Consider the following 27,737-nt stretch of genomic DNA (forward strand, 5'->3'; position numbering starts at 1 on the left):
CTGTTGGCTCTGCACATACAGTTGCCTGCCATGTTTGTGTTGTGACAGGGCCTGCTGCACACTTGCACACTGTCAGTCCCTTTGCACTGATGAAACATTTTTCTTGAGGTTACAGACAGCTCCCTGGTGTAGTGTTGCTTGTTACCATGAAAGTATACTTTTAGCAGACTGACTGTGAAATGGAGACATTCCTGAGGAATGGGAAGTGGTGATGTTCCTCTCTATTGTTCTGTTGTCAATAAAAAGTTTTGTATACCTGCCTTGTCTTTTTACTTCTAGTCTTCTCCAGAAAATATTATTGTACAAAACACCTGTTACAGGAGAGAGGTCTTAATGCACACAAATTCTTCAGCCTTAACTTTTTTTACATAGCAACTTCAGTCTATCATCTGCTAAATTTCCTATCTTGATATGCCTCTTTCACCCTGTCTTCTAGTCATGTGGCTTTATTGCTATTTTCATGCAGGATTCCTATGCCACCCTTTTTTTTTTTGCCTTGTTCTTTTCTCTTTTCTGTGTCTGTTCCAGTAGTTGCAGTTGCAGAGATAGCTCTGTAGTCATGAGACCAAAATGACTTTATGGTTAAACTTCTACTTTCCAAAGCAGGGCGGCTGGCTGCCTGTGAGAGAGGCTCCTAGCCTGGACTGAACTTCAGCCATCTAATCGGCACATCTAATCGCCAAACATGCTAATTGGCACAAGGCAAAACACTGTGACAGCAATTTAACTATGGAGGATTGTGGGGTGAGACTCTTTAATTTGTCAGTAGAAATGGAGCATCTTTTGCTCTTTAGTTCATTAGTGTAAATGTAGCATCTTTTGCCCAGCTAGGTCCGGTCTCTCCAGCCTCTTGCAAGGTTAAGCTTTTGCTAGCCAGCGTCTTACTTGATACCAGTTGATCCAAGGAGGAATTTGAGTGAGAATCCCAGGAAGACCAGTACAGTAACTACTGAGGTGAAAAAATTTCTGTGTAGGCAACAAACCTTATGCGGGTTGTTCTCAGGACTTCTGCCTCCTAAATTTCAGGTCTCTGTTAGTGTATGTTGGTTGCAGGTGTTTGTAAAAATGTTTATTGGTTTACTGTGTATTGACAGTTTTTCAAGAAGATTGCAAGAAGTTGTTCTCTGTGGGTTTGGGGGTTGTTTGGTTTTTTTCTTCTCTTTCTTCCTAGCTATGGCACTGTAGCATTCAGGATTGGGATGGAATTTTTTTAAAAGAATTACCAGGATATTTTAAATTTTTCCCATTATACAAAACAAGTTCAGTGAAATTTTTGAGAGAAAAATGTTCCATTAAAAGAAGGCAGTTGGATATCCAGCAGGGAAAGCAACTCATCCCCGAAGGGTTATCTTCAATCGCTTATGACTTTGCCAAAGTAAGGTTTCTGTAAAATTACCAGTGTTGGCTTTATTATTCTGGCTGAACCTCTACAACTTGTTGGCTTTAAATAGGGTGATAGATTGACGGTCTCCTGTGGCCTCTAATGAAATTTCAGAATCTTTATTTAAAAGGTTCTTGTGCTCTTAAGCAAAGGTGATCAGTGGGCTGAAGGTACGTGGCTGCTTTGAGTAAGTGTTCACAATCTAAATATGTTTTCTGTAGATTAAACTTAAGGCTGACTCAGGGCAAAATGTATGCATAGTATCAAAGAGATTGTGTTCTGAAACTGTAAATGAGGCAAATTACTCTTTTCCTGTCTTCTAACCAAGGTGAATAAAGGGAGCTTCTTAAGAAAAGCTGCACATTCTTCTGTCAGTCTCTTCCCACTCCTATTTCACACCAAGAAGAGAAAAAAGGCTGCACGTAAAAGCGTATTCTGGTAGGAGAGCTAAAAGCAGTATTTGAATGAATTCAGGGCTAAAGAAACTGATGTTAGCAAATTTAAACATTAAGATTGAAAGATAAAAATTATCCATGACAAAAAACTGTTGTGAAGAACAAGGAGGAGTTTTTGTAATACACTGTAGGAATTCATTGCTACATATGGATGATAAGATGATTCAAAATGGTGCAGAAAAAGCAGAAGTGTGCGATATTTCTGTTCTGTCTGTGACAGCGTTAATGACATTTTTCTGTTCCAGGAGTAAGTGGCTCTACATTTCAGTGCAGTTTCTAAAGGTGGGTATCATGCATTCAAAATGTTTGAAGTAATAATGATGTTGATGTCTAAGTAAACCACAGAGTACCAGCAAAACTTCGTGGAGCAGAAATTCATTACAGTGCTGGTATAGCAAGCTGATTAGCATGGCACTGATCCTAAGTAGAATCACAGAATTTCTTGATGTGAATTACAGGCTGAATTACAGGATTGCAGTATGGACTTCATACAAGACTTCAAGGAAACTGCTTTGGTGGTTTACTGAGTGCATTTGGCTAGCATTTGTAGCAAACACATTCGAATACGTAGCTAATCTGTTTCAGACTATAAAATCGGTCAACAAAGGCATAGAGGAGTGCTGTTGTTGGATAAGTAGGCTAATCGGGTCTTGGATGTTAGTACTGTACAGTAATATATCATGTGTTAACTCATCTTAATGAGTAACCATGAATGAGTAATCATTTTCCAGAGAAGCAGCGTCTGAAGTGTTCTGCCTTTAGGTTTAATGCTGGTCAGGTTTCGTGCTTACAGGTAAGCTGTAAGAAAAGATGATTCTGCTTGTAGAGTTTATAACAGGCGAGTCAGCGGTAAACAGCCTGTATCTTTGGAGGTATCTGCACTGCATGCTGAGCTTAACCTCCATACTTCCAATGTAATGAAAAACTTCCTTAGACTGAAGATTTCTAGTTGCTAGAAACTTGGAACGTGAGCAGTTGTACTGTACAAGTCAGTGACTTCAAAAGGTGTTGGCATAAAGGGCCAACGCCATGACAGTGGTCTGCCTGGGTCCTTTCCCAGCCACTGGTATTGCATGTGCTCCTCACCGCATCCCTCGTTCGCTGTATTGCAGGCCGGTCTGTACCCCAACCTCCAATTTTCCATCCCACAGAGGCAGATACCTTTCTATTCTACCATGTAAATACGGTGCGCATACAAATAGGGCTGTTCGCAGCGTATTTGGATGTTGCCATTCCCCAGATTTTACTGTGTGGTCCTGTGCTGCTGCTTTTTGTCCTGTACTTCAGCGGAGATTTTTCCCATTCTCTAAAACCTGAGCAACCTCTTCAGCTTCAGTTGCAGCTGAGGTGGAGGCAGTGCAATGGAGCCCTGCTGAAGTTACCACAGCTGTAGCGAAGCATGTGCCTCGTGGGATGTTGTGTGTCATTCTGCCACACGTGTAACACCTTCCCTTTAAATATGCTGCAAGGGGATGGGGAAGTGGGGACAGGGAAGAAGCAGCTGTAGCATTTAGTGGGCAATAAAGTTCCATTTAGATGTGATCCTCTGCCGGGGGATGAATGCACTTTATTGATCTAACTATGAGTCATCTCAATATTCTGCTGAGTTTTCAGAGGAGTTCAAGATGATTGTGTGTGCTGTTAGATAAAACAATAGGGTGGCTCTGTGGAACTGGTATTGGAGTGTTACATGGTGTTTCAAAGGAGTTACGGTGTCAGTCCTCCTGCTGTGAGGGGTTGGTGGGTGTTTGCCAGCCTTACAGGCTCATCTCCAGGCAGGAAAGAGCTTGAGGTGTATCCTGGGCAGTGTAGGCTCCCCAGTTCGTGCCGGTATTGCTCTTGTCCTAAGGATGAACATATGACTGAAGTCTTGGGAGGTCATCAGGTTGGTATCTCTTACAAGCATGAACAAATATTCAGTTAAAAATTCACCATGACTGTATTTCCTTCCAGAAGTCTGCAGGCGTTGTTACTGCCACGGTGGCTGGTGATAACCTATCGGTTCAGCGTCTGCTTGCACGTACTTCAAATATTCAGCACATTAGCGGTGGCTGGTTGTGAGCTTTTTTTCTTTTGAATGGTGCAGACTTCACATTCTTGACAGATACTCAGCACTGGTATGTTTTTGCGGGATTGTAAAGGGTGTGTTGTGTAAACCACACCAATGTGACTAAGGAGCTTCATTATATTTGCTCTGTCATGAAAAATAGTTGTGCGTCTGAAAATCTCAAAGAGATCGGGCAGTAGTCCGATATGGAAACGTGCATTCACAGGAAGAAAACAGTTTGAAGTTGATAGCATAGTTTTGTGCATTAATTTTATTTTTAAATAATAGATTATTTTAAATGGATTAATTTTAATAGCTAGAGACCTCAAATAAAATTAGAACCCCTTGTGCTAAAAGTGTGCAGGTCCTTTTCTACTTTTTTTTTCTCTTTAGCCCAGTGTAGAAAGCATGTACTGGATCATATATTAGGGCCCTCCCCCCGTGGCAGGTGACAAGCTGCCTCCAGCTGTCCCTTCTCCTTGGCCCCGTGACGGATTCTGTGCATGGGTTGCTGGTACTCCAGAAGTTGTGCTGAGACCCACCTGCCCCCCCGGCACATCCCCCCGATTTGCAGGGCTTTTTCCTAGAGCTCTAATGTTGCACATGCACTGGGCTTCTCGCTCACCTGCTGAGAGACAGGTGCTCTTATCTACTAAGCCTGTATTTAATTCAGAGTCAGAAACCACAACCAACCTCTATGATATTTAGTGGAAGAAAAACATTAATGTTCATACATCAAACCCCTTCATCTCATCCCCTATCCCTTGGCAGGATGGGAGAGGCAGGGGAATGGAAGGTCCTTCACAGCTTTCCCGTGTGCTGGGAAAAGGCATCCTGGGGTCCAACCGCATGCCTTTCAGTTTTGCTTCTCTGGCCAGGTTTCCTTTGTGTCGTTTCAAAGACCCAGGTTTAACACACAGCCTCCTAGTTGTCCTTTCCAGGAAAATGGGGCATCACAAGTGGTTGGGGTCCTGTGGCAGAGGGGAGTTCAGTGGCATGGAGAATGGGAAGGAATAGTTGGGGCCGTGAGCATGAGCTTGCAGGTGCTGTGCAGATGCCCAGTCAACTGGTGTATCCACCAAACCATTCCTTACCTTTGCTTGTTGGGTTGAAAGTTTTAGAAAGATGGGAGTCAAATTCAGGGATTGCCTGGGAGTTAGTCACCATTTATGCAAGCTCCTGGAAAAGAGACATTTTTACACTGATGCTGAAGGGGTTTCATTTTCAGTTACAAAACTTGCAGCATTTCATTGACTACTGTACTACTTTTAAAATATTATTTAATATGTAATTTCCACTTTTCTCTCTCTAGGAAGGAGGTCAGAAGAGATCCATGCTGACTGCAGGCCTGCTAAATGGTCAGCCAAGCTCCCAGTTTGTTTTCTATGACAGGCTTCACCAAGGAAGGAATCCTGATACTTTCCAGGGGACAGTTTAAATTCTGTGGCACCTCTGAGGCTGCACAAAGTTTTCCATCTCTCCTCTTTAGAAGGAGCATCCCAAAGACCAGTCCAGCTCAGCCTCGCATGCCGCAGTGCTGAACAGAAACAAGGCATCCAAAAGCCACCATAAGTTTGAAACTTTCCGATTTCAACCATTTTTATTTTATTCAAAATAGGCGCTTTGCAAAGGTAGCTGAAAAACTAGTGTTCTATAATAGGAAAAAAAACCCACCTTTTCTGTAGATGAAAAGAGAGAAACCAGTTTTGGTGTAAATGTTTAGTTTTTCTTGTGCTACACAGAATGATATACGCGATAAATGTGAGAACATTGACAGCATTTTTTCCTATATGTTCCCCAGCTCGTATTTTCTAGCGCTCACATTTCGGTTTCTAACAATCTACTGCAATACATAATTAAGACTATAAAGCACCCAGTAGTGGCTTCTGCGGGTTTTGGCTCAGAAACGTAAGATTTAACTTGGAGGAAAACGCTTGAGTTTTCAAAAAGAGCCTGTTTTCACATAGTGGTAGAAAATAAGAGAAATTTCAGCCCAAACAAGAAATACTTCAGGCAGGATATAAGGGGTGGGAATGCAAAAGTGATCGAGCTAGCATGCAGTACTGAACTGTTAGGAGCTCTTCTGAGCTGAACAGGACTTGGCTTTACCCAATGCCTTCAAAGCCTTTACTCAACACCTTCAGAATGAGCTGATAATACATCTAACTGCTCATGACAGTATGAGTTTGCTCCCATAAACGTGTGGTTCAAATGAGCAGCTGGTAAATAAACACAGCCTATAGCCTTGGTATTGTGCTAAATGTGAAAAGGGGAAGAGACTTAACAGACTGTTCTGTTCAAAAAGAAACGTTTCCTTGTACGTTAAATACCAGCATTTTAAAACACTCCAGCCTGCGCAGAGCTGCAAGTTTTCAGCCGTGGGTCGACTTGCCTCTGGCAGAAGGATCTCCACCCAGCGCTGCCACGCCATCCCACCAGGACCGACAGGGAATAACGCCGCTGCCAGCAGCCAGGCACGTATGTCACCCACACCTCACGCCTTACCTTGCAAAGCCCTGGGTGAAGTCAGCTTTGCACATGTTGCCTACCAAGCTGAGTGCTGCAGCCATCCCTCCCCCCCCCCCCCCCCCCCTCAAATCGATGTCTGTTCGATACTAGAGCTGTAGCTTGTCCAGCCGCAGTGTGGCGAGACCCCCCAGCTCCTCTGGCAGGTCAACAGGACTCTGACGCTGCAATTGCAAGCTCCGTGGCTTGCTAAAACCCATCAGCGTGTCCCTTGCCCTAGCTCTTCATGAGGTGAGCAGGCAGCAGGAGCAGCCGCTGGCCCCAGGGCAGGCACATCAGGCAGTGTCGTTTTGCCCCATGGCCTGTTGTGGAGCATCAAACCCGTGTTGGGACCACCAGCGCTCCAGCAGCCATGTCATGTTGGAGACCAGGCAGGGGAATGGGCACCGAGCCCTGCCTGAGCACAGTTCGGGCAGGGCCCAACACTCGCAGAGAACGTTGAAGGTTTAAGTGTTGAAAGGAACTTTAGGAAGGTTAAAAAGGTCTGGCTTAATGGCCCCTGGGAACTATGTAGAGGTGAAGTGAATGTCATAGCTTCGTTTTACCACACAGCAGGTCCTAGCAGGGAGGAGAGAAACCTGGCAGCCCTTTCTGTCCCGAACGCTCCCTGGCTCTGAGGGTCGCTCTTCTGGGCAGAAATCAGACCATAGCAGCACAGGTGAAGGGTTATACCTGGTCAAGGGTTAAATCTAAATACACAAGCGAAAGAACGACTTCCTTATTTGCTCAGTCAGAAGCACGCTCGGCTTGGCGGCCTTGGCGGCCTGTGAGCGCAGGGAGGCAGGGAAGGTGGTGCAACCGCACGGCTGGCTCTGCCGGATCTCAGCCCTCCGAAATCGGCGCTGCCCTGCCCTGCCCCGCCCCACTACAGAGCATCCATGGTCCCCTTCGTGGGACGAGGGGCACCACGGGCTGTGCCTGGGTGTGAACGGCGTGCTGCCAGCCAGCCTGGTTGCAGCGGGGTCGGTGGTGTTGGCAACGAGTCTTTTGGGGGTCAAGAGGCCACTTTACCCTGTCCCAGGTCAGGCCACAGGAATTGGCCCCATGCATGCCGGGGGGGGGTGGTGGTGGTGTGTGGTTAGGAGAGCTCTGGAAGCGCATCTTCTGTTTTTCTTTTCCCTGGCAGCAATCCCACCCACCAGGTCCCACCATAAGCCAAAGCAAAGTACTTGGCGGGGGTGGGGTGGGGGCTCGAGCTGTGCCCAAATGCTGAGGCTGGCACCCACAGGGCTGTTGCGTGGGAGGAGGGATGGGGTAGGGGTCGGGGTGGGACAGGACAGGAGGGGCCCGAGGAGGGTGGGTGTCCTAGGGCAGATGGGAGTGCGGTGGGAGGCTCCTGACAGCACGGGGCAACGTCCAGCGGTGGTGGGGAGAAGGTGCTGGCTCTGGGGCAGGTGTGCCGCCAGGGCTGGTGCTGGGAAGGGAGGGCGCAGAGGGTGGGAGGCAGGTGGATGGGTGGCCCTGCCGAGAAGAGAAGGGCCGGGGAAGCAGTTCCCATGGGCAGGAGGAGGGACATGGGCATGGTGACTAAACTTCTTGTAAAAGGGGGTGGAGAAAGGAAAGGGAGGGACAAGAAGAAGGGAAAAAAAAAACACAACTGCATGTCAAGTCTGAGGAAATGCTGTGGGAACTACAGCCAGGCGCTATTTTTTTTTTTTTTTCTCTCTCTCTTCTTCTCTTTTCTCCCCTCGTGTAGCTGAGAGGAAGGAAAGGAAGAACGAGAAGTAGCTAGCTCAAATGTGCCTCGCTCTGCTGCTGGGGCGCGGGGGCTCGGCTGGAAGGATCTAGTTTCTCTTTGGTGGCAGGAAAAGAAGCCACAGGAGGAGGCAGAGACGGACACCCAGACATGCCTGTCCCGTCAGGCTGCTGGCTCCTTCTCCTTTCCCTCACTGCTGCTGGCAAACAGGTAAGGCTGCGCTGCCAGGGCTGAGCCGGAGGAGGGTGAAGGCGGGCGTCGCATCCCACCCGGGGAGGTTGGTTTCTTCGCCTGTCGCTCGAGGAGGTGGCGAAGTCAGAGCCCGTGGCATCATGCACCACCGGCACTGGCAGCGCGGGGTTTAGAAGAACAGCTTTGCCTGCCTATTGGTTTTGGGTTTTTTTTTCTTTCTGGTTGTTTGGTTTTTGGTTTTTCCTTGCAACTCACCCCGTCTCACAAAGCTTCTCTCAGTTCTTTAAAATCAAAATAACCCAAACCCAAAGCTCCAAAGGAAGCCAGAGAATCTGCAGGGAAAACAGCCTGCTTCTGCCCAGGGCAGGGTGTGAGAAGCCAGAAAATATTTGCACTGAGGTTGTTGAGGGATATAATTTGCATGTAGAGTAAAAATAAGGCAGACTCCACCCTACCGAACAGATTTATTCAAGAGAGCGTGAGCACACTTGTCCCTCAGACCGTGCGATGAGCGCGTATGTTCTTCACAGCCCAGCTACAGCTTCTCAGCCTGCCCTGGAGGGGTGCTGTCCCTCACGCTCCGACCACTCCACCACCCCAAGTGCGGGCAGCCCCTGAGTGGCCCTGGGAGGTGGGATGGCATTGCGACCCCACGTCCACGGGTGGAAGACTGAGGCCCAGAACAGCTACATGACTCGCTTGGAAGTTTGTACGCTGCTCGTGACAGAGTCAGGAACCAGACCCAGTCCCAGGTCAGCTGCGCCAGCAGGGCAGCCCTTTCCTCTCAAGGGGAAAGATCTGAGCGAGGCTGGCTCTGTGGTTGTTTGCAAACAGAGCGTGCTCTTTTTGCAGCTTCATGTAATGCCAGGTGGCTAAGGGTCAGTGTGTTTTACAGTTGGATCATTGCTGGTCTTCCCCTATTTTCAGAAAGAACTTTTTCTGCAGTCAGCTCTTGCTGACCCTTGTGAATGGTATAAACCAGGTTTCCTCCAGTGGTTTAAATTTGCAGAATCGTGCTTTGCTTTTTCTAATTACACAGCTTAAAAATTATTCTCCTCTCTTTGGGTTATTTAGACCCTCGTAGACTGGCAGGCTGTTTGCAAATCCCATGTACAGGCACTTTATTTCCTCCATTAATCAGTGCTTGGCAGCCTCACTACCATTTGTATTTATTTCATTTGAACTTCTAATATTTCTCTGTGTCTCATTATTCTTGATTAGTTGTGTCATTTTAAGGGCTTCCTTCAACATAGTGCTATAACTGGGCTACAGCTGGGTTCCCTGAGGGCAAGGTGCAGCTTCAAGAAAGATAAAAAATACAAAACAAAAACCCTCTGCTGTCTACAGCTTACAATTTAATGTCTGACCGCACAGTCCTGAAAGCCTTTCCTCTGGATCCTTGGTCCTAAATATGTTGCCTAAAACCACACAGGCCTTTTTTCCCCCTCTAAAACATATGTTTCACTCTGTCCAGCCTTGCTCCTCAGGCTGCTTTTAAATTAGTGCTTTCCAGGTGTCCTCCACGCATATATGAATAAGCCTGTGTATTTCAAAAGTGATTTTTACATCACAGCTTTCAGGCGGTTTGTCCCATTCCTCAGTATCCTCTGTCTGTTCCCTCCCCCCATCGGTGTTCAGGACTGTGATCAGTGCAGCATGATGAGCAGACCTTAATGTTCTTCGTACCTTTGCTTCAGGTCACTAACCATTACATATTGGCTTCCTTCTGGAGCCTTTTGGGTTTGGGGTAGTTGTTCCCTTTGGAATATCCTCATTGCCTGGAACCTGCTCGGCTCTTGACCAAACCTTGGCAATTCAAATTTCCATGCTATAGCTCCCAGCACATTTTGGGTACCCTGATGTAGGAGCCAGGGGGAGCTCCTCATTAATTCTCACCTCCCAGTTCATAGCCTCTCAGGGGATGCAAAACAGGGAACTTGTATTTATTTGGGGCTGTTGTGTAAAGTCTTTCCACTGTATTCAACACGTGCTTAATTCTGAGCCTGTAAGTGGTTGCACAGGGTGCGACTTTCCATAGCCAATGCTTTGGACGTGTAGCAGTACAAAATAGTAGCTCTAGGAAAGTTACAGTGTAAGTTTACATAGGATAAGCCATGCTTTGACAAAGAGCCTGTTGAACCTGGAGAACCTGTGAGTCAAGAATGTGATAGCAAGGCAAACCTGGAGAGACAGTGCTCCCAGCCAGCCTTTCAGGTTCTCCCTTTCTTGGCTGATTTGAACAGTGGTTTCTTATGAGAGTGCTGTTTTCTGGTGGAAGGAATTATGAGAGTAAGTGTGGTAGGGCTGAAGTTGTCAGACGCACTTGTGTTAGTTTAGAGTCAATAGTATGATGGGGTAGTGATAGGGTAGTGGTATTTGCAATGTATTTCCTGCAAAGAATGAGAAACACTTGGACATGTAAATTAATGAGTACTCGTAATTCTGCTGAGAATAACCATGGTTATCATCGTCATTTTCACCAAAGAGGAAACAGGAACAGAGAATTCGTGACTTGCTCTAGGTCACACACCAAGTATGGAGCAGAACTGCTGGGAGCAGAGCTCAGCCCTCCTTGTCTTGTGCTTCAGCCGCAAGATGATCTTTCCTTGGAAATTAGGGCCGAGAGCCTGTCAGAGGACGTGGTATTTTGCTTTCTGAGGCATGATCTGCTCAGCTTCTTTGTATGGAATCACCATATCCCTTTTTTTGCTTGTCATCGGTGAAGGGCATAAGTGTTTCTGTCAGGGGGGAGTTAAAGCCTGTGAGAATGTGCATTTGTAAATATGCAATAAAGCAGTTGCCTGGTTTAATGTCAAAGGACTCTTCTTCCCTTGTGTGGCAATGGGATGGGGTTTTCCCGTAATACTTACTTCATAGGGAAAGTTTTCTCACTGCAAGCATCTGGAATTCTTTGTAATACAGAAAAATTTTGGCCAAAAAATAGATTATTTTTAAACTTCCTATAATACACAGTCTTTATGGAGAGAGGGGGAAAAAAGAGCATAAAAATGTCCATGATGTGCTATATCACAGGTTCTTCCTGGTCCGGTATTCCTGCTCTGATCAGGGCCACAGGAATCACTCAGTAGAGCAAAACTTCTACAGTATGTAATCTAAACTCCTGGATTTATTCTGTTATACAGCATAGGTTTCAAAGTTACTGTAATTCAGTTGGTTCACTTGTCAAAATGCCCTGGCAGGAACAGTATCTGCAAGAGAAACTGGAAAGTTTCTCATTGCTTTGCAGTTTCCCCCAGAACATGTGAAAAATCTTACAGCACCTCGTATAAAAGGAATATAATGCATATAAAACTGAACCAATCTACAGTTTAAGAAACCTCTGCTTCTTCTTTTTGCATGTTAAGCATCATCTTCCTGATGCAAATTTTTCTTTCCCACAAACGGGACCAAAACAAACCTTCACCACATTTCACAAGTCAGTAGAATTCAAAGCTTATCAGCCATCTCGAGGGTACTGACCTATGTCATTTACAGCACAGGGCTTTCTTCATACTGTGCTGGAGGAAAAAAAAAAAATGCAGGTCAAACAGAAACAGATCCTTAGGGCCACAGTTAATCTCTCTAAGTGCCTGTTACTGTCATCCCAAGCACCCTCAAAATCAGAAAAGTGGGTTCTAATTTGACTGCTTTGCAAGAACCAGTGCAGACATTAAACAGACATTAAAAGGGATGCGTGTGTAACAACAGTACAGAAAATCATTAACACCTCAAAGTGGTGCCCTCTGGCATTTATACTTTTAACACTGTTTAAAGGTATATTTGAGTCGCTTTGCTATGTTTATCCATCTGTCCTTTGGAGTTCAACTGGTGGAAGACCCTGCTGTACTAGGTACACGTGTAGACTCAACAGAAAAGTAACGCGTGTTGCAAGGCTGTCCTCCTCCTGCTCTTCCCTGCCAGCTTGCTCTCTGTATGAGGTGTTTGCGGGAACCAGATCCAGGAGGGTTCCTGCCACCACATGCTGCGAGCACAGAATCCACACCTCCTTCCATCCAGTGCCCTGTGCTGCAAGGGGCTGCTCTGCAGCGCGAGGGCTGCTGGACACTTGGAGGAGACGGTTGCTTCAGATGCTGGTTTAGCTTACTGGAGGCAGGCAGTGGGGAGAAGAGGGAAACAGGGGCAGCTGGTTCATCACATCAGCTGCAACTGCGCACTTCTTGCACAGGCTGCCCCCTTCCTTTCAATGGAAACTCAACTTGCCAGGCAGTGCTGGCTTCTGCTGCAGCTGCTCACCCCCTGGTTTAAAGGATGCATTGGTTAGCATTGCCTGCATGGAGAAGCAGCTGCTCTGAGAATGGTTCATTATTACTGATGGAAAGCAAAAGGGCAAATATTTGTGTGTTATAAATGCAATATAAAAATTAAGTGCTGTTTAACTAGGTTGCACTATGGACTTGGGTAGGCCTCAGTCTGTACAACGCAATAGCCTACCTGCAAGAACTTGCCCCTTTTTATTATTCTTCTTTGAAAATGGTCAAAAGTTTATGTAGTAGAAGAAAGACTGTTGTTGGACCTCCATGAGCAGCAACGGCTGAAAGCTGCCAGGTGGGCTACAGGGGGGAATCCTGGGCTGCAGGCTGTGCTGGCACCCAGGGCAGTCTGCCATTGTGTCTTCTCCGTGTGGCAGCAGGCTTTGGCGTGACAGTTCAGCTCTGGGGAAATGCAAGTTTCCTGATTCTTCTGTGTTTGTGTGTCACCGCAGTGTGCAATCATATTTGTGATGTGGTGTCTCACAGAGAGCTTAGCACCACACCAGAGGAACGACACTGACTTACGCCCAGTGCTCCAGGACATCCTGGCTTTTGTCCCATACCTGTGCAGCCACCTCAGCTGCTCTTCACAGTGCTTCCCGTGGTTACCTGGTTTGTTTGCCTTCTCAGGGCGTGAGTTCTCTGAGCAGAGGGCTTGGCTTTCTTTGGTGTTTGTACAGCACTTGGGATGTCGTGGCTGCAAACAAAGCCAAAGAGTCGTTAATCACTGCAGGACAGAGCCCCATCCCTTTCCCACCAAAGTCACAGGAGAGGCCTGCACAGGCCCGGGGAGGGAGGGGATATGTCCCCCCCTAGCCCAGCTGCCATCACACAGGCTGCAGCATCCAGCCCTTACCCTTATTCCCAGGATCCTTTTCTGGCCACAACCCCACCAGCATCCCCAAGGTGGAAGCACATTCCCTGCACCATTTGGCCAAATGCATTCGTGGTGGCTCCCCATGAAGTCCCCGAAGGAGAGGCTGGAGCAGGGGCTGCGGCAGAGGATGGCAGCACCACGGGCAGGCAGAGGGCTGAGACCCTCAGCTGCCTCTCGGCTCTGCGGAACCCGCTGGCTGCTCCCCTCTTAAAATCTAGATAAAAGAGACCAGGAAAGGCAGTGTTCAGTAGAAGAGCCAAGCTGGCCGGTTTAATCCACCCTGCAAGAACCAATTAGCCAAGGAGGGGGAAGAAAAAAAAAAAATGAGGTCACTCACCCTCACCACTTTGCGGCTACTCCAAAAGAAAAAAAAAAAGTATATAGGATCTGTTCAAGAATGACAAAGAACAACATTTGTGACTGCAGATGGGTCCAGAATATATTTAGTCAGTGGTCAAAATTGAGGGAAATGAAAAAAAGTCTTGTATGGAAAAAAAAATACTGTGAGGCTTTGTTAGGCAACCCATTAATCTGGAATACAGATAGGGAAAAATGTGCTACTAGGTTCATATGAAATCCTAAAAATTGCTTATGTAGCATGCAAGGGAATCTATTTTGAGCATGTTATTTTGCCACAGCGAATACTTTTGCCTTACAAGCATCATGTTCTTCAGTAACATTTCATTGTTCAGTAGCAAGGATAAGATGATTCCTTGAATCTGTTCTCACAGGAAGAAAAATTCTCCCCTGCAATACCATGTGAAGTAAAACAGGCTGGTTATGGAAATGATCCAAAGCCTATTCAAATCAGGGAGGAATATTTCCACTGACTTGACTGGCCTACAGTCCCCAGCAGAGCTGGTGCGTTGTGGTGACACCTAAAGAGTAAATGAACGAATTTTTAGTCCAATCCTGAACCCTTTAATAAAGGAAGCAATTGCTTCATGATGGAAAAGGTGCAGATCTGATCATGCAGTTCTTACTATAACTCACACCAAGGCAGAATGGTCTGTGGGTGTTGTATGCACCCCCTCTATATGGCCATCATCCAAGGTACGGGCTACAGCCCTACCACTGCCCTTTGTATTTCTGCCTGCAGAAAATTCAGCGTTTGTTCCATGTGCAATGCTACAATCCAAAAGAATGAAGCCAAAGCAGAGCATCAGGCAGTGAAAGCAGGCTTCCCCTCTTCTCTACAAGCTTTCTCATCCTCCCCAGCAGCTCAGCTAGGACTGCAGGGTCTCACACCATAAGAGACTAATACGTTATGTTCCACTTTGGAAGCATGCTGGAAGGAAAGGGTACATAAACATACAGATTTTTGAGCATAGGAAGTCCTTGCTGAACTCCTAATCTGGCATCCAGAAATATCCCAGCCCAAGAAATCTCTCATGGTCATTTCTTCGTTAAGATTGTCTTCAGTTGATGAAGCATAGAAAAATAATCTGCTGAACTAAAATGCAAGAGGAGCACGGTCCCTATAAATGACGGTGGTTTTAGTGCCTTTTTTATTATTATTATTTTAATTAAGCATGAATAGCTGTGGAGTTATTCATATGAAGTCGTTGAGACTGTACCCGGGGTGGCAAGACTGCTAAACTTTCCTATGGACCACTGCTGTTGCACCTGTTTAATCTAAAAGAGATTTGCCTTTGCAGGCCTTTGTGCAAGCACATCTAAGTATTATGTTTTGTAATGTTGTTATTCTGCAGGTTTTATTTCTGCTTGTTATGGACTGTTGTCTTGCTGTCAAGCCTTTTTGTTAAATATTTTGGTTTGGTTAGCTTTTGGGTTTTGCTCTCTGATTCATCTTTAAAATATTCTACCTAGTAGCTATTAGTCTTTGGATGGCTGTGGCAGTGAGGACACGCAGGTTAAAGGATGAGGTTTTGCACCAAAGTGCCAGCAACACGCACACGCTACTAACTGCTCAGTCACCGAAAATGTTAGATGTACCCTTCTGGCTGTTGTATGAAGATGACTTTATCTCTGAATGATGAATGCTGTGCACGTGATCGCAAGTTTTCAGTCCGCAGAAGAAAGCTGGCTGATTCACAGGTTCAGTCAGCAGCTGTTTCAGCCCTGCCATCTATCACCTCCGTCATCTCCCATCTGATATACCTGAGGTTCCTCTCCGCCTTACCCCCACCACCCCGCTGCCAGAGCGGTCGGTGTGGCACTTCTCCTTCACATAGTCCGCTGGCTAGAAATAACTCTGCTGGGTTTGGCAGAGCAGCACCAGTTGCTCAGGTGTTGGCTTTTTGCTGCGTGCTAAAACGGAGGGGCAAGGAGAATGGTCAGGATGGGGCATTTACCACTGCTTGCCCGCTTCCTGGCTGCAAGTTACACTTTTCTCTTGACCTCTTTATTATTGGTTTTATCCCTCGTGTTCTTTCTGGCCTCTTTAGGTATTTAGGCTCTAGCAGGGTTTCAAGGACCTATTTTTAAGAGTGAAAAAATATTTAGTTTTTAGCTGTTGCCATTTCCCGGCTGTATTTTACCACGTGGTGGTAGTTCTGTGATGTGGTTTACTGGTCACTGGAAAGTTGACATCACCAAAAGCATTTCATTCACAATCTGAGATTTTTGTGATGGATCGCAGACCTGCAAGCAAATAACTGGAATTGTAAAGCTGTGACTTGTGTCATGCTTTGATTGAGTTTTTATCAACAGTGAATACTGTCTATGAAGGAACTGTTGCATTCAGTATCCATGTGATTATGATTAAATCTTTAACATAAGACTCCTCTTTCCCCTTATAAACTCACAATTGTAAAAAATTCCAGAGCCGTTCATTGTGCGCATTGCTGTTATGCACCTCAATAGAGTGCCTGGGAGCACCAGCCATGGAGCAGTGCCCATCAAGAGCCAGATTCTATTTTTATTCCTAAATAACGTTTTAGGCAAGCCCCTGAAACTGGCAACAAGCTGAAGAAATCGAGGATTTCTTAGCAATACTTCTGACCCGAAGCAGGTGGGAAGCTGGAAGGCTGTGGGGCCAAAATTGGTACCTGTGAGAGCAGAGGGAGTGGCTCATATTTGAAGGAGAAAAAGCAGCAGATGACAGCAAAGGCCGTCCTAGCTGGATACCGGGGTGCTGTGCTTGCATGGGCTGCTTCGGATCAGGAAATGTTGGTCAAACCTCGGTCCTCTTGATGAAGGCAAATAAAGCCCCAAATCCACAGGAATATTACAGCTGTACAGGAGGCAAGTCTAAGGACCTCAAAATAAACTCAGGCTCCAGAGTATAAAGAACCAGTAGTGTGGGAGGTAGGACAGACCGTAGCTGTCTCTCCCATAGGTACTTTGGTTCTGTAATACTAAATGAAAAAAAATGTGCTTTGCTCAGTGAAATTAAGACAGATGACTTGAATACTTTCCAGAAACAACTACACTGAGGAACAAGGTGTCATCTTAAGATAGTTACCCCTTGATGTGTCCCTTTACATCTAAATTTTTGCAAAACGAAGATTATCACTGATGAGCAATCCTCATTGAGGCCTCAGGTTCTTGTTCAGAAGTGACATGGGAAAAAGGCTGTGGAAACCCCCAAGCTTGTTATTCCAGATTTTTTCTTTTAAAGGAAAGAGGCCCATGCAACTCTATCTTCTCTAAAATGTCTGTCTGAATATTCATCTGAGCGAGAAAGTAATTTTAGTATCCATGACACACAGCTTCTGCTGCCATCCGATTGCTCAACGGCACCGAGAATAAATATTTCCTTAAGCCTGAAGACAGGAATCTGAATACTGCTGGTTCCCCTTCAGAAGCACCTGTGTGCGTGTGCGTGTGTTTTTTTCAAGCTCTGAGTAACACAGTGGTGCTTTGTAGCTCTGAGTCATCGAAGCTCTCCCACCCTACAAGCACACTCTTGCTTAGCGTCCTTTTCAACAAATAGGCAAAAAACAAAAGAAGCTGGAAAAGCTGTCTGCAGCTTGACACCAAAACACAGTCCTCCTGCAAACCTTGACATGAGCATGCCTGTTTTCACAAAGAAGTCAGTGGTGCTACTCATGTGCTTAAAGGTGAGCAGGTGCTGGCGTGCTTTACTGAGCTGGTTCCACCAAGCCCAGAGGAGGTTTGTCTTTCATCCCCTGGACTCTTCCCCTGTCAGATATACGTGTTCTGAGGTGATGTTAATCAAGCAGGAAAGCTGACTATTTTTTTAGGGACTGGTGCAAATCTGTGTGCTTTGCACACTCTTTAAGTCACAAATTTAATTTACATGGTATACCTAGAGCTTTTTGAAGCACTCATTTATGCACAGAGGTGGGATTTAATGGGCAGCGTCATCAACAGAAAGACCATTAAAGAAATGACCAGGCTGGGTTTCATCTTTTTTCTTCTTTTGATCATTTAATCACTTCAGAGGAGGTTCACACCTTCTCATTCATCAAGGCCCCTTCTCTCTCTAGATAAGAGCTTGGTGATGTCCAGATCACTCTGACCCACTGGCCGGCACACGATGAGAGGAAGGATGTTCCAGGGGTTACAGGGTGAACTTGAGACTTGGTTTGGTTTCCTGTCACCTCTGTAAAGCCAGCCAGCCTCCGGGTGCGAGTTCCTCATCTGCAAAATGCATTGCACTTCCCCGTCTCCGAAGGACACAGTGGTGGGAATGCATTGGTGGTGGTGGTGAAGTGTCAGGTCATCGTGCTGCCAGCAGCACGACTGCTGCTCAGCTCCCAAAGGAAGCTGACGTACATTTTGATGATGACAAGCGCAGTCCCCTGGCAGAAGGTTAAACATGGGATAACCCGACTTCAACAGGGCTGTGTTAGCAAAAAGGCTCAAGTTTGGCTCCCACCCTAAGAAAACCCCAGGTTGCTTTTGTTTCCCTTTCTGTCCTCTCTCCCTCCAGCTCTCCTGCTTGGTAGGTCCAGCCAGTCCATACCAGGCCAAAATCTCTTGTCTTCACGAGGAGGCTGGGCTCACGTGAGGGTTAGCACGTGTCTTTGCACCATTGAGCATAAATGAAAGGAGGGAGTATTGCAGCTCTGTGAATGCGTTGGCTTATGTGGAAAGGGGAAGGATATGGTCCCAGAAGGGACTGCTTATTGACATAGAGCATGGATTTATGCAACTGCAGCTGTGAGTTATACTGTAACAATAGCCCTCTTTATACAGTAAAGCATGGAGGTATGAAATGATTTCCAAAAGTGGCTGAGCAATTGGCTGGCTCCCCTAGCCCCAGCACGAGGGGATTGCTGCTTCTCCTCAGGCTGAGTTGCAATTCTCAGAAATTATTCCAGACCCTTAAGCTGAATGCTCTTTAGCAAATTTGCATATCCTTCCTTAAAAAGGATGACTTTGCCCTTGTTTGACACTTCAGTAATTTTTTAGCCTTTTTTTCTAAAGAGGAACTATCAAAATGGGGCAAACGAGGAAGAAGAGGACATTCTGTGACAAAAAGCGAGTGACTGGACCTGTTGGCCTTATCAGTTTTATTGCCTTTTTGGACGGCTGGGAATAGGGAATCAGTTGCTCAAGACCTCCTTTCTGCTGCTCAGTCCCACAACATCACCTCAACCCTGTGCTGGCCATCTTAGTGGTTTAGCAGATGCCAAGTGAAGTGCATTACAAAAAATGAGCTCTTTCGATTACAGAAGTGTTTTCAGCTTTTACCCTGGGACACTGAGTGTTGTCACTGTTCAGCTGCCAGGCTGGCCTGACTTTCCATTTCCTAGATTGCCTCTTGCCACACCAGCACCGATCGTTACACTGTGCCCCTCCTGGGAGGCACTGTGCAAACACAAAATGCAATGTTTGTTCCAAAAAACATACAATCTGATCACGAGAAAGGTGCTGCTAATGAAGGCAAAGAAAAAGACAAGGGAATAATGACACAACAGAATATTTCTTGCAAGATCAGACTCTTAATTTGATCTGAGATAGTGGTAATGATAAAAAATGGCTACAAGTTGTTTATAACCTGCAAAAAATACAGAAATGCAAGACCTCTGACTTGAGGTACTTATTCTGTTCCAGACACAGTTAGCGCAGTTTTGATAAACACATTTGTGTGTATCCCATGGCTCAAACTCCAAGGCAAAAGGTGCTGTTTTAAGAAAAAGATTTTCTGTCATCTTTGCGTTACAAGATCCTTCCGAGCATTAGAAGATGACAAGGTGCTTAGGGAAAAGTATTTTCTATTTAAAGAGATTGCTATTGCTGAAACTAAAAAAAGGAGGAAAGAGGAGAAGTAAAGACTTGGGGGAAACAAGGGGAGAACACTAAGCAGAGGAATGGAAACCAGTATCAGGAGGCACAGGGCTATCATATGCTGTTAAATGGCAAAAGCTCCCATTAACCAGCAGTAGAAGCTTTATTGCAGCTTTTCCCAAGTACAGGCCAAATTTTGTATCATCTTCTCTATCGCAAGATCAACGACTGGTTTTAAGGTGGTGTGTTTGTTTGGAAGACCGCTGCCGCAAGACTCCTGGGCAGCCGAAGTGTGATCAGCAAGGGGCTGAGCGTGGGGCTGGCCGGGATCCCCAGCACAAGCCGTACCCTGAAGCCTGGCCAAGGCAGCCGTGTGTGCTGGGCTGCGGGCAGGACCACGCTGTCTACAGGCAGCCAGGAGCAGGGAGGGGATGCAAAGGCCCGTCAGAGCTAGAGGCAGCACTGCTACCTGCTTTGCAGATGCCCTCTCATGTAGCAGTTTCAGGTCGTTTCGGGGTGGTGGTTTGTTTTAGTTTTGTTTTGGTTTTTTTTGAGAAGCAAAAAGCTGTTGGCGTAATTGTATCATCTCTCTGGATGGCTGCCTCAGTTCCATGACACCCCCTCTGCAGGACACAGTGAGAGCCATAACAAGCTGCAAAATTAAAGTTCAATATTTTCCGGGGCTAGCTGGGAGTATTGTGTATCCCAGTGGGAAGCTGGGAACTTTTTTTTTAGGAGTATAAGTTGTTCACTTTACGTTTGCTTAATACTATACATTAAAACTGTCGGTTGCCCAGGTCTTGGTCTGAGGAAGAAACTACAGAAGTATCTCGATGCCAATTCTTTTTCTGTACGATTGTTTTCAAGTCATAGAATTCAAATAATATAGCACTGTAAGTTATATAGCAGGCCAAAAGTTCATGACAAATTACAAGATTGTGTTATTTATTTATCACCTGGCTGTGGTACGAGTCTCTGTGTGTACAGCAACAAGTACACATTCTTAGTGAGTCTACAAACCACCTTTGAAGTAATAAATGTTGTGTAATTTTTACTGCTTAGCTATCCAAAATGCTATACAGAAGAGAAGATTTCCTCCTTTCTGCAGGACTGTGACTAGGTAGTCCTGAAGGTGTCCAGGTATATTGGTTCTCATGTCCTCTCTCTCCTTCTCTGCTCCAGTTGTCACTACAAATCACTCCACCGTGTGAAAGCGAACAACACTATGAATACTCTGGACGGTGCTGCACAAAGTGTGAGCCAGGTATGTGAGCCCTGGGCTGTACCGGCTTCACAAAAGCTCATTAGAAACAGTTTTGTGGGTCAGTAAGGCAGCTTGCTTTTGCAACTCTGCTAATCTATTGGCACATACCCTTGAAGGTGCATGATTTCAGGCTTAAAAGCGCCTTCAAGTGCAGGAGTCGTCCTGCTGACCTCAGCAAAAGCCTTAGCAGCTATTTTGTTGGGTTAGCACTCAACTGCTGTGGGAGGCAGAAAGCAGCTTGATTCTCATGTGCGTAGACAGGACTGCTTCCAGGCTGTAAGCTTCATGGATGTGTTGGTGCCATGCTAAAAGCAGGCCAGACTGAGGAACCGAAAAGGTGGCAGGAATAAATGATTGTCCACAGCAGTACAGCAGTATTAGTCCAACATGTTATTTTCCCAAAGCTCTTTAGACAGTTGGTTTGCAAGACCTACTTGTCCTTCTCTCATTCACAGGAAAATATATGTCTGCTAGATGCACTGATACTTCTGATAGTGTGTGCCAGCCGTGTGGCCCAAACGAGTATATGGATGTCTGGAATGAAGAAGATAAATGCTTACTACATAAAATATGTGACCAAGGTGAGTTGTTTTTCCTGAGGAACCTTTTAATCCAAATTAGTGAAGCACAAAGTTGGAAAAGTGGATCTAGAGAAGTTGCTTTGTTCAGGTGCCCAGCACTGGAGGCTGGGCTTGCAGAAGAGCCTGGCAGAGAGGGAGGTCACCAGACAGCAGAGATTCTGTGCTGTGATGAGCACCAGGACCATGGTCTCTGTGCTGCTCATAATGATTATCTTCACTGGAGCCATTCACTCCTGTCAGTTGCATCTTAAAGGTTGTCCTTTTTCCCAGCGTACTGTGCATTGACTTCCCCTAACACGTTTGTCTCACCCTGGCAAAAGCTCTGTTTATTTTCTACAGCACCTACAAGGAAAAATACTGCTCAGGAGTGCAACCGGTGAGGAGCCCCATGCTGGTCAAGTGTCTCCCATGCTTCTTGAAAGAGAACATTTCCTCTAGCATAAATTGTTTTGCATCTGGCATTGAAGCAAAGCAAATAAGTAGAGCAGGAGGTTCAGAAACTTGAGGCTTACTATCAGAGAGATTTTTACTCCCATCTGCTTTCTCTTTAAGGGAAAGCTTTGAGAGAAGTGAACCCTGGGAACAGCACATTCCAGCGTCAGTGTGCTTGTACGATGGGCTACCACTGGAATGAAGACTGTGACTGCTGTCAACGAAATACTGTGTGTGCTCCAGGGTTCGGAGTTGAGCATCCTGGTAAGATACAGAAATGGGATGTACAAAGTGAAAAGTCCAGCTCAGGCCAACAGGATGAGGCCAGCATTGTGTGAGTTGTGACATTACAGAGGATACTTTGGACTCTCAGATGACTGTCAACAGAAGATGTGTATCTGAGTTGCTGTTACTACTGCATATAACCTTCCTGGACTATTTGCATTTTGAAGGCTTCTGCCTCTATCTTTTAAATAGTATCTTGGATCAAGTGACTTTTGCAAGACATCACGTGAACGTAGCAAGAGTTGCAAGGTGTTCAGTGCATTTCTGATGTTTGCTGAGGTGTCTAGCTGTGAGTCACTAGGTCATACATGGCTCCAGTATTCAGAGAAGCAGTCCATTGGGAATTGTTCCTGAGGTCAGATTTGAAATACATTTTTGTCCAATGACTTTGCCATTTTATAATGTTATAAGCAAGTTAAAAAAGATTAACACATTTCACGTAGTGCAAGTATTCTCTTTTAGATGACTTCTACTGCAAAGATTTATTACAGACATTTAATTTAGTCTTGTCTGATCAAACACAAGATGCAGGTGTTTTGTGGGTGGAAAATAGAAGACAGTGAAGTTCAGAGTTGTAATAAACACTGGGAATAGCTGTGCCAAGCGTGAGGAACCCCCAGAATGCAGCACATAATAGAATAATGAAGGATGAAATGCTCCATGGGCCTGGAGCACAGTGCTGTTTTTTCTCCAGTCTAGCAAACCCTGATACAGCATTTTATTTACTGTGGCTTCATAGAAGTGACAATGCCAGTTAGCATCGCTGTCTGTGATAGCTTCAATATGAGGGAATTAATAAAAAGAGGAGGATATTATAGCTGTGTGTTATTTTACAATAACTGCAAATGGCTCCTGGTCATTTCTTCTTTTGATCATGTAGAGAAGTGCTCATGTGGGACTAGCATACTTCTTTCTGCTTACATGTGACTGTCATTGCTGCTTTAATGTAATCTAAGATCTTTCTCTCTTCAGGCAAGCTTTTGGGGGGATTGGGGGAGGGGTGTGGAGCAGGGGTATGGGGAGCATAATCACTTTATCCTCATCTGAAAGGAACATGTGGAAACTCAGCTATGAAGTTTTTCTTCCTTTACTACACACAGTGCAACAAGACAAGGACACAATGTGCATACCATGTCCCAGAGGCTATTTCTCAAAGGTCGCTTCATCCACCGATGAGTGTAAATCCTGGACCAAGTAAGTCCCTGTCTATGGTAAAAGGACCCCACTAGCCAGAAGGCAGGGAGAAGCTTGGGCAAAAGCATTTTTCAGTGAGGTGTTTCAGGCTCTCTGCAGAGTGCGCGGAGTATCTCTGTTGGCTGTGCAGCGATAAAGGCATTCTCACACTGAAGCCTGAAATCTCCTTGGGGGGAGCAAAAGAGAGCGGTAACAACAGAACTGCTGAGCTGACACAGCTGAAAATAAAGAAGGTATCTGAGGCTCTTGAGTGTGGAGAAATGCAGGAGAAATGTTGTATGTTACAACAGAAAGTACTACTCTGCATAAGTGTAGGAGTCACAACAAGCTTCCTCTTTGAGAGCCTAGCCTCTTTTGTCTTTCTCTTTTAGCTGTACAGCTCTAGGAATGGCAGAAAATGTGCCTGGAACTGACAAGTCAGATGCAGTTTGCGCAGAACGGAAGATGCCTGAGCCATCAGAAGATGGTATGTGTCCTTGCACAGATTATCTGTTAAAAAGTAGCAGGGAGGAGGAAGAATGTGTTTACTAGGGATTTTGGCTGGTTTAACTTCATTCCCATTGTGGGTGACTCTAGGGGGAGCAGCTGTAGACCAAGACAACTCTTGGAAAATCCCACCTCTAAAGATTACTTTAACCCTGGCAGCTCTAGGGCCCATGTCCACTGCTAAGCAGAGCTTTACACCTTCCCACGGAAACTGCATGGCAAGCAGCACTGCTGTGATACCCATGACCTCCATCACAGTTACAGCTCTCTCGTTTTTTCAGCCTGCTGATTTCCATACACTCATTAATCTGTATAAAGGCTAGCAGCTTGTCTACATTGCTATTTTATGGCTATGGATGTAGTCTCAGCTGAATGTAGCTCTTCCTTCTCGCCCACTGCCCGTTTCCTTCTCCAGTATGAGTATGATACCAGGGAGGCTGCTTGCCTGGCATGCGGTCATCATTCATAACCTGAGATAATGGACAAATTTTGCCAGCTGGATTCTCTAGTGTCCATGAGATGTATGTCCTCCAACCCCTGAGGGAGAGCAGGCACAGCCCGTGGGATGCTGGCAGCTTGCGAGGGGACTTTCAGAGGGGCATCACTGGATCACACCTCTCTGAGACGCCAAGACTCTGGTTTTTATGGAGATGGCTTGGTACCAGGTGCCTTCAGTATGGCTGCTTGTTACAGAATAGCATGGGTGCTAGAGCTGTTGTCCTGATTATAGAAACTGAGAATCAAACAGGAAAAAAACCCTCTCCTGTCAAAAAGCGGGTAAAATGAACAAGGATTGTCATACTGCTGACTACATGCTGCATGTTGATGGCACTATCTTTTTTACATCCTGCAGGAACAAACAGGATCTTATACGTGTTGATTGTCATCTCGTTTTTTGTGGCACTAATTGGCATTGTCATCTTCATCGTATACTACAAGAATAAGGGAAAAAAGCTGACAGGTACATGATAGCTAATGATATTCATGAATGTGACAACTGCGTGGTACTCTGTGCACTCTGATTTCATGGATAACCACCAGGTTAAGAAACTCAGGAGTTATTCTGGAAGTTCTGTGCTATCCCTATGTTCTTCCATATGGGTATGCTTTAACAGCGCAAATCCAGGCTTCAAATTTCTTTCCCCTAGGCAGGCAGCATATTACACACATGCATAATGCATATCACTTGGTATCCTTCTGCAGCCCGGACCACGGGGTGACCACTTTTGGGGTGGATGCAGCAGCTGTGGATGAAGGAGGGCTGGTGCTTGGGCCCTTTATAGCAGCATGGCTGCTCTGCACCGTCTGGCCCTTTGGCCCTTGGCGGAAGGGAAGCAGGGACACACACAGGAGGCTTTTGCCACCTCCTGTCTCCTTCCTCCCACTTTCTCTCCTCCCCTGAAACCTGCATCTGGACAGGTTAAGATACGGATTTCAAGACAAAGGCCTGATGTGTATTTGAAAACATGATGGAGGCATTTTTTTTTTACCTGAAGGCCAAAATTCTGACGTGTGAAGGAAGAAATACCAGAAGGAAATAGAATAAACAGTAAAAGTAGAAAATTAGAAAAATTATAGCAAAGGCGTACTGTATAACAGTGGAGTACTGAATATATTATTAATACAACAGAAATACCTTCAACAGTTACTCAATTCTGTGTTAAAGCCCTGGATAGCCTTAATTAAGGACATACCCATGTTGTTCTGTTCATTTTTTATTTTCTCCCCTCTAAACATGGAAAGCCTTTGCTAGTGTACTTTTTCCGTCATCACCTTTCCAAGCCCTAGCAATTTATGAAATGTTTTGGGTGCTGTGGAGGGGAAGACAGCAACCCTCTCTTGTAAAGTATGTTTCAGCCTGTGTTTTAGGAATGGGCTGCCTCTGCCACACTAAACATGGGTTGTGCTAAATCTGGAATTCCTGGGATGGGCTGGAGGAAACGGTGACTCTCCTTGCAAACCAAATACTTACGATGCAAAGCAGGTTAGGGGGGAATGCTCTTTATTTGACATTTCTATTGCCCTGCTGCTCTGCAGTGACAGTCCTTCTTTGCCTTTGCATGTTAAATCCTACTGTTAAAGCCCCAGAGACTTGCAGGCTCAGGAAGAAGCTCTGCCAGCTTGCAGCGGGGACTGATGGTAAATGTGCAGGCTGAACACCAGAGCAAGAGAGTCATTGCTGGGAACTGGCAGTGGCTACATAGCTGATCTATCTTCAGACATACAAAACCAGGATAAGCTTCAAATGTACGTGAGACCTGAGCCCTACAAAATCTCCTGGAAGTATAAAGACAAAACAGGAATTGCTAACTCCGTTAAGTGGCAGTCTTTACCATAAAGCATTGCTGGACTTAAAGCTTTTCCTTGGGACATACTCTGATTAAGTGCATTTCCCCATTAAGTACACCCTGATTAAGTGGAATACGCTGTGTTTGAGCCTACCATCCCATGGTTTCAGTGGCTTACCCTCTTCTCTCTAGGCTCCTCACTCCTGTCTGAGAACGGCCTTTGGGCCATCCACGTGACTTCTCTTGAAACAGACCGTATGGCTGCAAGCGGGACGGTATTGGGCCAGTCATAGCTTGGTGTGACATATGACCAGGAAAGAAACCCCATTTGATGTGGAACACAGTTTAACCATGGTCTATTTTAGGAGCTTGGAAACATTTGTTCCACAGAAATACATCCCTGTTCCAGTTACAATGAATCCTCAGCTAGACCAACATTGGGACACTTGAACAGTCAGTAAAAACAGTCTCGCTGGTTTCTATTTAATTTGATATTGCGGATTGTGAATGACTGTGGGTGTTTAGGTCTGTGGCTAACTTCAGTGCCTGCTATATGTTACAGCTACTCTTTATATTTTCCCTACAGCAGATCTACAGAATTGGGCTAACGAAGTGTGCAGCCAAATAAAAGGAACAAAGGTAAAGTCAAAGACACTAGCATTTTCTCATTGTTTTGCATTTCCTCATGGCATTCCTGACATCCCTCCTGAAGCAGACTCCTCATTAATGTTTGGCTAGAAAATAAGTTTTGAGTTCCTCAACAAATGTTCGCAACTTTGGCTTTTTCAGTCTGGTTTTCTGTAAATCTGAGACATATGAAATCACTGTTCTCAAATAGCTTCTGAACCTGCTCTCTGGTTTCAGCCAGTTTTAACAGTGGTAAAAGCCTCTATGATGATTAAATAATTATGATGAGAAAGTTAAACATGAGCCCACCGGTTGCTGAACGCCTGAGACTGCCTAGGAGAAAGCCTTACTAAATCATAAGAGCAGGAAAACCTTCAGCTGAATTTGCACCTTTTTACATACCAGAGTGCTCACAGGGGAGAAACCTGGCTTTGGGGCAATGCCAAGAATGTCAGACATGCAAGGCATTAAGCACAGAGCCTTCACATGTGAAAGAAGTAAGAGGTTTTGCTCTGGAAGAACACCAGATCCCATGCTTGAAACACTCAAATAGGGACACAGGTTCAAGTTAATGTTTAGTGCCTGCTGCACACTGTGGACATGGGCTGAAGTGTCCCAGGTGTCTGTTCTCCCTGCTACCCTATCTAGCTTAGCTGTTGAAAGACTCAAATTCCATTGCTGCAAAACAAACATACCAAACCAACCCACCTTTTTTGAGCAGGCAGTTCTTTTGTCTCGTAAGTGTTCATGCAACTTCCCGCATCAGCAGCTGCTGAGATCCTCCAGGACAGAGGAATGAATCAACAGCAGCTACAGGCTTGCAGCATTTACACTCTCTCTTCTGTCCTGGAAGGTCCGAACAGATTCTGGAAGTGAAAGATACCAGTTCCCAAATACCCATCTACAGCACAACTTGCATGAACTGAAAGTAAACCCTTGAAGTATTTCCCAGTCTTTATTTTTTTGGAGCTGC

The 27,737-nt window shown here is 45.6% G+C and overlaps 1 protein-coding gene across 1 annotated transcript in view; it reads left to right on the plus strand.

Moving 5' to 3' along the window:
• Window positions 1-412: 412 nt before the first annotated feature.
• TNFRSF11A (TNF receptor superfamily member 11a) overlaps window positions 413-27,737 on the plus strand; it is a 37,726-nt gene continuing 10,401 nt past the window's right edge. The window contains exons 1-8 of the mRNA XM_080377815.1: window positions 413-8,315; window positions 20,790-20,871; window positions 21,327-21,452; window positions 22,005-22,148; window positions 23,270-23,363; window positions 23,735-23,829; window positions 24,703-24,810; window positions 26,724-26,776. Coding sequence (XP_080233941.1) covers window positions 8,256-8,315; window positions 20,790-20,871; window positions 21,327-21,452; window positions 22,005-22,148; window positions 23,270-23,363; window positions 23,735-23,829; window positions 24,703-24,810; window positions 26,724-26,776 — 762 coding nt within the window. The 5' untranslated portion in view covers window positions 413-8,255. The remainder of the gene's footprint in view (window positions 8,316-20,789; window positions 20,872-21,326; window positions 21,453-22,004; window positions 22,149-23,269; window positions 23,364-23,734; window positions 23,830-24,702; window positions 24,811-26,723; window positions 26,777-27,737) is intronic.

Source organism: Falco punctatus, assembly GCF_963210335.1.
Source record: "Falco punctatus genome assembly, chromosome: 3".
NCBI classification, from domain to species: domain Eukaryota; kingdom Metazoa; phylum Chordata; class Aves; order Falconiformes; family Falconidae; genus Falco; species Falco punctatus.